The sequence below is a fragment of the Mobula birostris genome, chromosome 9, assembly GCF_030028105.1.
Source record: "Mobula birostris isolate sMobBir1 chromosome 9, sMobBir1.hap1, whole genome shotgun sequence".
NCBI lineage: Eukaryota > Metazoa > Chordata > Chondrichthyes > Myliobatiformes > Myliobatidae > Mobula > Mobula birostris.
In genome coordinates this window covers 150,352,450-150,365,145 of record NC_092378.1, presented here as the reverse complement: position 1 = coordinate 150,365,145, position 12,696 = coordinate 150,352,450, and the positions used below count along the sequence as shown (strand labels likewise).

The following is a 12,696-nucleotide window of genomic DNA, read 5'->3' as shown; positions in this document are numbered from 1 at the left end:
CAGGAACTCAGCAGGCCAGGCAGCATCTGTGGAAAAGAGTACTGTCAATGTTTCTGGTCGAGACTCTTCAGTAGTCCCGCTGAACGGTTTCGCCGGAAACATCGACTGTACTCTTTCATTGATGCTGTTTGGCTTGCTGAGTTCTTCCAGCATTTTGTGTATGTTGCTTTGGTTTTCTCTTGTTTGTTGTTAGAAGATATGGTGGCTGCTGTACGTACTCTGTTCTTATTCCAGGGCTGAACATGTTGCAGAGTGGTCTGCATAAGCAGCACATGAAAGATCTCTTCGTTGAGCTCTGCTTAACGGTGCCTGTCCGACTCAGCTCCCTCCTGCCTTACCTGCCAATGCTGATGGACCCGTTGGTATCAGCACTCAACGGATCCCAGACGCTGGTCAGCCAGGGCTTGCGGACATTGGAGTTGTGTGTCGACAACCTGCAGCCGGACTTCTTATATGACCACATCCAGCCAGTGCGAGCTGAGCTCATGCAGGTAAAACGTGCTCGTCTCATCGGATGACCCTATTAGACCTGTTGCTTCCCAAATCACTAGATGCTATGGTGGCATGGTTACGTACAAATCCATAAGACATAGGAACAGAATTAGACCATCTAGTTCATCAAGTCTGCTCTAGTATTTGATCATGGCTGATTTATTTTCCCCGTCTTTTCCCCATAAGTTTTGATGACCTTACTTATCAAGAACCTATCAACATCTGCTTTAAATATACATAACGACTTGGCCTCCACAGCTGTCTGTGGCAATGATATCCTCAACCCTCTGGCTAAAGAAATTTCTCATCCCTGTTCAAAAGGAACGTCATTCTATTCTGAGGATTTGCTCCCTTGTCCTAGACTCTCTCATTATTGGAAACATCCTCTCCACTTCCACTCTATCTCAACCTTTCAATATTCAGTGGCTTTCAATCAGATCTCCTCTCATTCTTCTAAACTGAAGCAAATACAGGTCCAAGACCATCAAATGCTGCTCAAAAGTTAACCCTTTCATTACTAGGATCATTGTCATAAACTGCCTCTGGACTCTCTCCAACGCTAGCTTTAGTCATACCTTGGCAGTGGAGGAGGCAGAGGGGAGAACAATTGAAATGGGGAGTGGGGAGAGCACTTGAAATGTCCTGCATCTGGGAGCCGTAGATTACCTGGGTGTACAGAACACAGATACTCGACAATGTGGTCACCAAATTTGTGCTGGCTCTTACCAATGTAGAGGAGGACACATTGGTGATGTCTATGGGTATTGTTGTGTACGGATAATAGGTAATTTATTTGGAGAGGACAGAGCTTCGAGGGATACAAGTGTGAGAAAGGGATTGATGGAATGGGTTTAAGAGCTGGTATAGATTTGATGGGTGTTTTTAATTTTAGAGGTTTACTAAATGAAGGGAGATGGAAGCAAAATGAAAAAGATGGCGCCGCTACGTGGTCAGCTTTTATACTACATTGATAAGAAGGATTCCATTCAAATTCGCAGATAAGAATCAGCCGATCAGAAAGTCCCATTTGAAATAATGAGACAATGGAGAAGCTTCCAGAGCTTTCCAGAATCATACAAATATTACCACAAGAGGACATTTAAACAGTTGCAAATACAAACGTTTGTATATACTGTGACTGCTAGGGAGTATACTAAGCAATTACTAATATATAAGTACAGGTGTCCCCTGCTTTTCGAACGTTCGCTCTACGAAACCTCACTGTGACGAAAGACCTACATTAGTTCCCTGTTTTCGCTAACAGAAGGTGTTTCCACTGTTACGAAAAAAGGCAGCGCGCGAAAAAAAAGCAGTGCGCCCCCCCCCCCCCCCCCCCAGCAGCCACCCTCCCCCGGATTCGGAACTGCATTCTCGCCGGCATTGCTTAAACACGTGCCTGTGAGCAGCCGTTAGCAAGATGAGTTCTAAGGTATCGGAAAAGCCTAAAAGAGCTCGTAAAGGTGTTACACAGCGTAAAACTAGACATAATTAAGCGTTTTGATCGTGGTGAACGAAGTAAGGACAAAGTGAGTTTGGCTTGTGGAAGTTGATGAAGATGATGTTGAAGAGGTTTTGGCATCCCATGACCAAGAACTGATAGATGAAGAGCTGATGTAATTGGAAGAGGAAAGGATAACAATCGAAACCGAATGCAGTAGTGAAAGTGAAGTTGTCCAGGAACTGAATGTGAGGCAACTGCGTGAGATTTTCACTGCAATGATAAAGTACGATTTTAATTTTGAGAGGGTATGTCAGTTTAGGGCATATTTGCAGGATGGTTTGAGTGCTTACAAAGAACTGTATGATAGAAAAATGTGCGAGGCTCAGCAGTCAAGCATACTGTCGTTTTTCAAGCCTTCCACAGCAGACGACGAACCTCGACCTTCGACAACGAGGCAGGCATTCATAGGAGAAGATGAGCTGCCTGCCCTAATGGAAACAGACGACGATGAGGTGACACCCCAGTGTCCCACCACCCTAACCCCCAGGCTGCGGACAGATACCGAATCGCGGAGAATGCAGCGGTAACCGGGAGGCACACAGCACATCTTTAAGAAAAAAGCCGAAGTAAACATGCTAATTAATTAGGTGACGCCCGGCACGTAAATGTCGGCCCAGATCAGAGGCGACGCAATTGGCAATCGCCTCTGATCTGGGCCGACATTTACGTGCTGGGCGGCACCTAATTAATTAGCATGTTTATTTCGGCTTTTTCTTAAACATGTGCTGTGGCCTCCTAGCTACCACTGTACCCCTGCATGCTTCGCAGATCGGTATCGGTCGGCGGCCTGGAGGTTTGGGGGTCACGGCACCACCCTGACCTCCGACAACTCAGCCTAACACACCATCATCAGTGTGCTCGATGTCTTCCTGATTCCCATAAATGATACTACACTGTACATACATTATTTCTACTTTATATAAGTTGTGTATTTGTACGTGTTTTTGCCAACAGCGCTTGCGTGAGATTTTCTGCCGAGAGCACTTGCGATGTGTTTTTGCAAGAGTGCTTGCGTGAGGTTTTCCCTACGGAGAACAGTGCAGGCAATGATTGTGGAGAAGTATTTCTACTTTATATAGGCTGTGTATTTATCATATCATTCCTGCTTTTACTATATGTTACTGTTATTTTAGGTTTAATGTGTTATTTGGCATGATTTGGTAGGTTATTTTTGGGTCTGCGAACGCTCACAAAATTTTCCCATATAAATAAATGGTAATTGCTTCTTTGCTTTACAACATTCCGGCTTACGAATCATTTCATAGGAATGCTCTACCTTTGGATGGCGGGGGAAACCTGTATCATATAAAATACAAGCAGACAATTAATTGTTAAGCTGCAAAGAAAATAAAATTCAACAATCTAATCAGCAGCAGGTTCAAGGGGCTGAATGGCATAATGTTTCTCTTGGTAGTGTGTTCTTTTTAAAATGTCTTTTCGTTAGTTTTCCAATATCTGTGTTACTTTGCTTTCCTGATAGAGGTAACCTGATTGCCTTCGAATTAATGGGAGGTAAATGGTAAATTACAACATGAATTGGTGCTGGTATTGCATTGCGACGAATTAGACGATAGGGTTGACTTTAATTTATCCCAGTTTGTTGACAGCACAAAGCTAAGTGGGAAACAGAGTTCTGAGGTGCATTCAAAATGTCTCCAAAGGAAAGTGGATTAAATAGAGAGCAAGGTTCTTTTAGAGTGGAGTATTGACAGAAATCAGAATCGGGATTATTAAGCAACACCTACAAAAGGCAGGAGGAGCTCAGGTCAGGTAGCATCTATGGAAAAGGAGTAAACATTTGATGTTTCACGCAAGACCTTTCATCAGTACAGGTTTATTAACACTGAGGTATGCTGTGAAAATTTGCTGTTTTGTAGCAGGAGTCTAGTGCAAAGACATAAGTTACAAAAATAAGTGGTTGAAAAAGCAGGTAACTTTGTTCAGGGATCTGCTGTTGGAGGGGAAGAAGCTGTTCTAAAAACATGGAGTGTGGGTCTTCAGGCTTCCATAAAGTTATCCATTTTATTGGTTAAAATAGAGAAGGGCATCATTTTTTTTCCACAGGTAAAGTACTGAGTATCCAGAGGAATAATCATATTTGGGTTTAACACAAAGTCCAGAAAAAAGTTACGAAGCTGAATAAGTGAAAGAGTAGTACTTATAAAAAGGAAAATACATGAATAATGTACACCTTGCTCCATTGTATGCAGTCTGATCCAATTCTTTTCCAGAACTGATTTCAAAATGTCCAATTGCTTGAATTGAGGAATAAATATAACAGACCAAGAGTGACAATATTAGGGCTTTAAAAAATGAATCATTGGACAATTTAGAGTAAACGGATTAGATTGTAGGAGATTATTGAAGCAGAGTAAATTACATCTTTCTGCTTGAAGATCTGTGCTTTTGATAAGAGAATCTTTTGAGAAGATTTGAAGCAGATGAATATCAAGGACGTCAAATTTTTAGAAGTCCAAGAGTCTAATGATTCAAAGCGAGGTCTTTAATAGATCAAACTCCCTTTCAGATACATTAATCCCTTTTCTCTTCAGAAATAAAACCAATTGTCTATTTATATAGTCTTTTCCTAATGTTGTTCCTATAACTGAGTTATCTTTTGGGTGCAGATTTCCTTTGTCACTCTTAATCTTCTTCGTACATCTGCCAATTCCCAATATTTTAAGTCTTCATTCTATTTTATTCGGATCAGCTTTTCTGATCAATGTAATGTTGAAGGCTTAGGTTGGATTGAAAATGTTTTATTTTCCCAAAGAGTCAGCCCCATTTTCTTAACTTTATTGTTCTCCTCCCTTTATAAACCTCTCATTTCTTTGATAGATTCTGTTACATGTGAGGAGTAAGGACGACAACAGAGTGTTAGAATTAAATGTTTTTATTGAGTCCTGTTAGTAAACGTACACACTGAGCAACTCACAGTGTCCGCTGTGACTGAAAATGTGCAAACGTGTGCCAAAAGGGAGTGTCTCCCCCGCGTAGGAAGTCCAGTCGATTCACTGCATGATCAATTGGCCACACCGCGTGTGCTCTTGCCACATTCTCGCGCTCGATCCAATACAGTTCATGACCTATGCGTTGCTGATGAGCGGCTTGTTTTACCTGCTTTGTCCTTTTTAACTGTTGCTTACCCTCTCTTAACCCTTTTCCAGTCTTCCCAGTCACCACTCCTCTTCACTTCCCCCTTGAACTTGTTTAGGTATTCAGCAGGGGTGACATGGTAGCTTAGCGATTAGTGCAGCACTGTTACAGCTCGGAGCGTCAGGGTATGGAGTTAAATTCCCATCGCTGTCTGAAAAGAGTTTGTATGTTCCTCCGGGTGCTCCAATTTCCTCCCACGGTCCAAAGGCGTATCAGTTAGTTTGTCCTGTTACTAGGCTGGGGTTAAGTCGGTCGGTTGCTGGGCAGCTGGCTCATTGGGCTGGAAGGGCTGTTCCGTGCTGTATCTCTGAATAATAAAAAAAAAATGAATTGTAGGGTGCAGGACAATGTCAAAGATGAAGAATATCAAGTGATGACAAAATATCTATCTGGAGCAGTTAAAAGCGGTGCCACACTGAAATCCTTTCTATTCGTTCACTGGTGGATGTGGCAAATGAAGCTTGCGAAAGTGCTTTTCATAACACTAATAGCCTTGGACTAGTAGTTCAGTTTTGTAAACTTCCAAGCTTCAAGAATTAAATGACATTAAAACACTGGGCCTCGTAAATACCATTGAATTGGATCAATACCATTTAATTTGCAGCATTGCATCGCCGTTTTAATCTTTGTAATACTGCTAAAGCAGTCTTGGTGGAAAACACTGGCTGTATCCTATTTATGAACAGAACTTAGAGTGTAATGTGAACTTCTTTTCTGCCAAATTTAGTAATGTTTAACTTTTAATGAGAGCCATGAGTGTTATTGATCACAGGTTAATACTTTAATGATGATGTTGGAATAGGCTTTGGCTGAAATACGCTGTTTAATGAAACTAAGAAGAAAAAGCAGAGACAGGAGGAAGCCATTTGGACGATTTTACCTCATCAAATCATAACAGTAGTGGATGAGAAGAGGAGATTTTTATTTATTTATTATTTATTGTGATACAGCACAGAATAGCCCCTTCCTGCCCTTCAAACCCTGCTGCCCAGTAACCCACGATTTAATCTGAGCCTAATCACGGAACAACTTACAATGACCAACTAACCTACCAACAGCTGCGTCTTTGGATTGTGGGAGGGAACCCGAGCACCCGGAGGAAACCCATGTGGTCACGGGGAGAACGTACAAACTCCTTACAGACAGTGTGAGGAATTGAACCCAAGTTCCTGGAACTGTAAAGTGTTCCAGAACCACTGTGCTACTGTGATGGGAAGGGAGGGGAGTTAGCAGGAGAACTAGTATGTTTAACTCAAAGAAAGAAATGACTGTGGGCATCATATAGGGCAGCATTATAACAGAGCGGTTAGTGTGTCACTATTAATGTGCCAGCGGTCAGGGATCAATTCCCACTTGCATCTGTAAGAGGTTTGTGCATTCTACTTGTGACTACGTGGGTTTCCCCCGATTGCCCCAGTTTCCTCCCAGATTCCAAAGATGTATAGGTTAGGGATGCTGCGGGCATGCTATGTTGGTGCCGGAAGCGTGACAACACTTGTGGACTGTCCCCAGCACATCCTCTTACTGTGTTGGCTGTTGACACAAATGAATTGAAAAGGTTTAGAGGGATATTGGCTAAATACTAGCAAATGGAGCCAACTTGGGTAGGTAGCTCAGTCGGTATGGATGAGTTGGTCCAAAGGGCCTGTTTCTGACTGAATCATTGGGTATTAGTCCCAGAGCCACACTACTCTATTGCATTTAGCGGTTACTCTTTCAGCACTTCAGACAGTGACAAAGCTTGCAAGCTGTGTCTATAACCAATGTCAGATTATGAATTGAAGCCTGTTTTATTTTTCCTGAAAGGCTTTATGGCGCACTTTACGGTACCCAGCCGACAGCATTTCCCACGTGGCCTACCGTGTGCTGGGGAAGTTTGGGGGCAGCAACCGGAAGATGTTGAAGGAGTCCCAGAAGCTGCAGTACGTTGTCACCGAGGTTCAGGGACCAAGCATCACTGCTGAGTTTCTGGACTGCAAAGCCTCAATCCAGCTTCCAATGGAGAAGGTGAGGTCTGTGGTTATTGTAAAGTTGTACTGGCCGTGGAGCGGGTCCAGAGGAAGTTCACAAGAATGGTCTCAGGAATGAAAGGGTTTACATGCACTTGGTGTCCACTTTATTAGGTATGCCTTATTAATATGAGTATCTAATCAGCCAATCATGTGGCAGAAACTCAATGCATAAAAGCATGCAGACATGGTCAAGAGGTTCAGTTGTTATTCAAACCAAACAGCAGAATGTAGCCGAAATGATCTAAGTGACTTTGACCGTGGAATGGTTGTTGGTGCTAGATGGGGTGGTTTGAGTATCTCTGAAACTGCTGATCTCCTGGGATTTTCGCACACAACAATCTCTGAAGTTGACTGAGAATGGAGCAAAAAAAAAAGACATCCAGTGAGCAGCAGTTCTGTGGGCAAAAATGCTTGTTAATGAGGGAGTTCAGAGGAGAAAGGCCAGACTGGTTCAAGCTCAAATAATCATACGTTATAATAGTGGCATGAAGAAGAACATCTCTGACCACACAATACATCGAACTTGCAGAGGACCACGAAGCTACAGAAGTATACTCAGTGGCCACTTTATTAGGTACAGGAGTATGTGGATCTTTTTATATCTCTGGGCCTGTGCTCGTGGAGCTCAGAAGGTTAAGGGGTGTGGGAGTTTCTTTGAAACTTACCAGGTATTGGAAAGCCTGGATAGAGTGCATGTGGAGGGACTGTTTCTATTAGTAGGAGAGTCTAGCATTTTGAGGGCTCAGCCTTGCAGTGAAGGAATGCCCTTTTAAAACTGAGATGCGGAGGAATTTCATCAGCCAGAGGTGGTAACTGTGTGGAATTCCTTGCCGCAGGTGGCTATAGAGGCTGTTATTGGGTATAGTTGAGGCAGGGTTTGAAAGGTAAGAATGTTAAAGCATTATGTGCAGAAAAGGGGAGTATGGGTTTTTTTAAAAAAAAAAGTCACCCATGATTGAATGGCAGAGCAGATTTGATGGACTGAAATTCCTAATTCTACTCCTGTATCTTACGGTCTGGGAGCATAAAACCCTGAACAGTGATTTCTGGCGCTGTATAGCGATTGTGCTAACTGCTACGCTATATTAGCCACTTGATTGAAGACACTAGGATACAGTCCATCAGGGCCTAGAGGCATCAGCCTCTGTCTCCAACAGTGTGCTGTATGCTGGTTTTCTGGTTGTTAGATCTTCCCTGAGGACCTCCCTTTCTTCAAATTCCTGATTTACAGCTATTGCTTGGATAATATTTGTATCCTGCATAGTAAAGACTGATTTCTAAATGCTGGTTGTGATTTTTCTGCTCTCTCACAGGTTACAGAGCAAAGCAGCTATATCTCAGGCCCTTCGGCCTGACCAGTTCATGCCAACCACAGTGTTCACCCAATTAGTCCATATTTCCTGTGTTTATACTATATCTCTGAGCTCTACCCCTCCACATAGCTATCTAGGTACTACGTATAATTGCTGTTTTAAATCTTCTATAAATACACTCAGTGGCAACTTTATTAGGTGCCTCCTGTACCTAATAAAGTGGCCACTGAACGTATTTGTGTGGTCTTCTGCTGTAGGCCATCCACTTCCTAGTCAATGTATTGTGCATTCAGAGATGCTCTTCTGCACACCACTGTTGTAACGTGTGGTTACTTGAGTTACTGTTGCCATTCTCTCTGACCTCTCTCATTAACAAGGTGTTTTCGACTACAGAACTGCTGCTCACTGGATTTTTTTTTGTTTTTCACACTGCTCTCTGTAACCTCTAGAGACCGTTGTGTGTGAAAATCCCAGGAGATCTTTTTCTGAGATACCTAAACCACCTGTCTGGCACCAACAATCATTCCATGATCAAAGTTACTTAGACCATATTTCTTCCTCAATCTGATGGGTTTTTTTTTGCATTTTCGGCTAGCTTTATCTACTCCAATTGATTTCCTGGTTGACCATCTGATCTAACACTGTTCTTGTTTTCTGCTTTATGTTGATACTCTTGTTAACTTGCTCACTTAACCGTGGGTGGTGGGTTGACACTGTGGAGTTCCTCAGATCAGGATGCATTTATTCTGTGTGCTTTGGAAAACCCCCTCAGATTTCTGTCACTGCTTCTCAGTTGACTGATCCCCTCACTTAACCTGCTCACTGGTGCTGTAAAGCGATTGCGCTAACCGCTACACTTCCGTGAAAGATGCACTACTTCTGTCCTTTTCCGGACGTTCAAAGATGCCTTTCAGCTGGGATCAAATAATTTTTAAGTGGGGCTACTGCTGCTAAGTAGAAAACAGAGCTGTTGATTGTGTGAAGCAAACTCCCACAAAGATTAATGTGTTAATGATCAGAGAATCTGTTTCAGACACCTGTTTAAGTGTCTGTAAGACACAGGAGCAGAATTAGGCCTTTTGGCCCATTGAGTCTGCTCTCTGCCAACCCATCATGGCTGATTTATTATCTCTGTCAATCCCATCATCCTCTTTTCTCCCTGTAACTTTTGACACCCTTACTAATCAAGAGCCTATCAACCTCTGCTTTAAATATACCCAATGACCTGTTCTCCACAGTATTCTGTGGCAATGAATTCCACAAATCCAATAGCCTCTGCTAATGAAATTCCTCCTCATCACTATTCTAAATGGATCTCCCTCTATTCAAGGCTGTGCCTTCTGGTCTTAGACTTCCCCCACTGTAGGAAACATCCTTTCTATGTCCACTGTATCCAGGCATTTCAGTATTTGATGGGTTTCAATGAGATCCCCCTGCCCACCTTGTTCTCCAGCGAGTACAGACCAGGAACCATGAAATGCTGCTCACACGTTAACCCTTACGTTTGTGAGGCAAAAATCTTGGGCAGGACACTGTGGGGAAAATCTTATCCCAAAAAGAGGCATGGGATTTCTCACATCTATTTTAGAGGGCAGATTGCAGTGGAGAAAGAAACACATCTGTTAATGCTGCCTTGCAGGTCATAGAACACGGACCATAGAATAATAAGGCATAGGAGCAGGAACAGGCCACAATGTCTGTTGCAAACTAATTGAACTAACGACTATGAATTAAACTAATCCCTTCTGCCAGCACATGGTCCATATCCCTACATTCGCTCTTCTTCCTCCTCCCATCAGAAAGAGGATACAAAAGCCAGACAGTGTGTATTAGCAGGCTCAAGGACGGCTTCTACCCTGTCCCATAGTAAGATAAGATGGACCCTTGTCCTCACAATCTCGCTCATTATGCTCTTGCTCCTGCTCTGCACTTTCTCTGTAGCTGTTACTCTTTATTTTGCATCTGCTTTGTTTTCCCCTATAATGCCTTAATGCACTGTGTAATGATCTGATCTGTAAAAACAGAATGCAAAGGAGATCTTTCACTGTAAGTCAGCACATCATCATTATGTGCCATGTTGTATAAAGTTGGGGATCATGGTCTTTCCAATGCCGTGATTGTTCTTGGCAAATTTTCTACTGAAGTGGTTTGCCATGGCCTTCTCTGGGTAGTGTCTTTACAAGATGGGTGACCCCAGCCATTATCAATACTCTTCAGAGATTGTCTGCCTGGTGTCAGTGGTCACTGGTGATACTCAGCAGCTGCTCATACAGTCATCTACCACCTGGTCCCGTGGCTTCACGTGACCCCGATTGGGGAGTGGGGGGGGCTAAGCAGGTGCTACACTTTGCCCAAGGGTGACCTAAAGACTAGTGGAGGGAAGGGGCACCCTCACCTCCTTTGGTAGGGACGTATCTCCACCCCACCGCCCTCCACCGGTACCTGTGACATTAATATTCCAATTCTAATATTCATGTGCCTGCCCAAGATCCTCTTCAATCTCTCCATCACCACCCCTGGAAGCACATTCCAAGCATCCACCAATCTCTGTGTTTAAAAAAAAAAAGCAACTCTTGCCCTGCACATCTTTGAACTTTTCTCCTTCTCAACTTAAAAACATGCCCTTTAGTATTAGAGATCCATCGAGATTTTGAGTTTTTGATGGTGGTGCAAGTGAGATTCGAACCCTGGCCATCTGATTCAGGCCATGTGTGCTACCCACACAGTTCCAATCTGCTGTTTTTATTATTCTTTAGTTCATGAGTTAGGTTGTGAAGCCAAGCATTGTCAGTGTGGTTCAGCTAGTACAGAATGTAGAACCACCATGCTTCTGTTCTGTATTTGAAGTGTGAGTCCTGCCACTTGATGGCACCGTGTATAAACAGTAGTGTTGAGTCTTACAGGGCAACATTGTGGTAAGAACTGATGCCTTGATAGTCTCATGAATTGTGGATGCTCAGCTCTGGAAGTTGGTGTGAAATTACGCATTGCCTGGTAAAAGCAAATTAACACTGCATCTCAAATCACTTCAGTGCCACTTTTAAAGTGAGGTCACTGTTGTAAGTGATGCAGTTAATGTGTGCCTACCAAGTTTCCCACAAATACCACATGTATCTTCTTTACATAATCTGCCATGTTTCCATTCCACCTTCCATTCGCTATCTATTTCTCTCCCACTCTCTTCAAACCTTGCTTCATCTCTGCCCCTCCATCTTTTTTTTTAAACTCTACCTATCACCCACTAACACGTGTCTGTTAGAGCAATATAGCAGACAGCTGTAGGTCCTTCCTAGAACGTTGAACTGGACCCTGTGGCCCTTCAGCCTACAGTGTTTGCTCTTCCTTTCTGAGCCTTGTGGTGCAATGGACAGCAACCTTGTCGTTCCTTTAGCATTTGCCTGTATTTTATGAGGCCGAGTTGCTAGCTCAACACTCAACCCAGCATGGATTTGAACCTTGACCGGTGTGTATGCCACTACACCTCCGGTTGGCTCACAGTGCTTAGCTGACCTTTTGCACTGCTCTAAGATCTGTTTAACCCCTCCTTCCCACATAACCCTTCAGTGTTCTTTCATCCATGTGCCATCCACTGATGTCTCACTGCTCTTGTGTAACTCAGTGCAGGACAGTGCCTCAGATTAAACGAGTCTTCATGGTCCGAGCACAGATTAAATATCCTTTTGAGAATCTTCAAATTCTGTGCAGATATGTTGATGATGGTTTAGTAATGCATAAGGGACAATTAACTGGTTTAGACTGTGAGTGAAAACATTTTGTTTTTGGTTATAGGCGATTGAAACAGCGTTGGATTGTCTGAAGAGTGCAAACACTGAGCCCTATTACCGTCGCCAGGCCTGGGAAGTGATCAAATGCTTTTTGGTGGCAATGATGAGCTTGGATGATAACAAGCATTCACTGTACCAACTACTGGCCCACCCAAAGTACGGAAGCACAGATTCGTTTCAGAAGATGAGAATGGTTCCTTGCATGTCTTACTTGCAGTAATAGTTCCCTTTTACATTCCTTTAAGACTCAACTAGTTTAATTTACTGGTGTTTTTGTGATGGCATAGTCATCTTGAAAGAGAACTTCTTCCTTTTTGGAAAGGAAGAGATTATATTTCTTTTTAAAAGAAAAGATTATATTTCTTTTTTATGCACTTGTACTTTAGTTTGAATTGACATGTGTTAACTAGGGAATATGTTTTCTATACAACATAGTC

The 12,696-nt window shown here is 42.9% G+C and overlaps 1 protein-coding gene across 5 annotated transcripts in view; it reads left to right on the top strand.

Moving 5' to 3' along the window:
- trrap (transformation/transcription domain-associated protein) overlaps positions 1-12,696 on the top strand; it is a 315,964-nt gene that overhangs the window by 52,864 nt on the left and 250,404 nt on the right. For all 5 annotated transcript variants that reach the window (XM_072269108.1, XM_072269109.1, XM_072269106.1 and 2 more), the window contains exons 20-22: positions 235-491; positions 6,956-7,156; positions 12,264-12,415. In XM_072269108.1, coding sequence (XP_072125209.1) covers positions 235-491; positions 6,956-7,156; positions 12,264-12,415 — 610 coding nt within the window. The remainder of the gene's footprint in view (positions 1-234; positions 492-6,955; positions 7,157-12,263; positions 12,416-12,696) is intronic.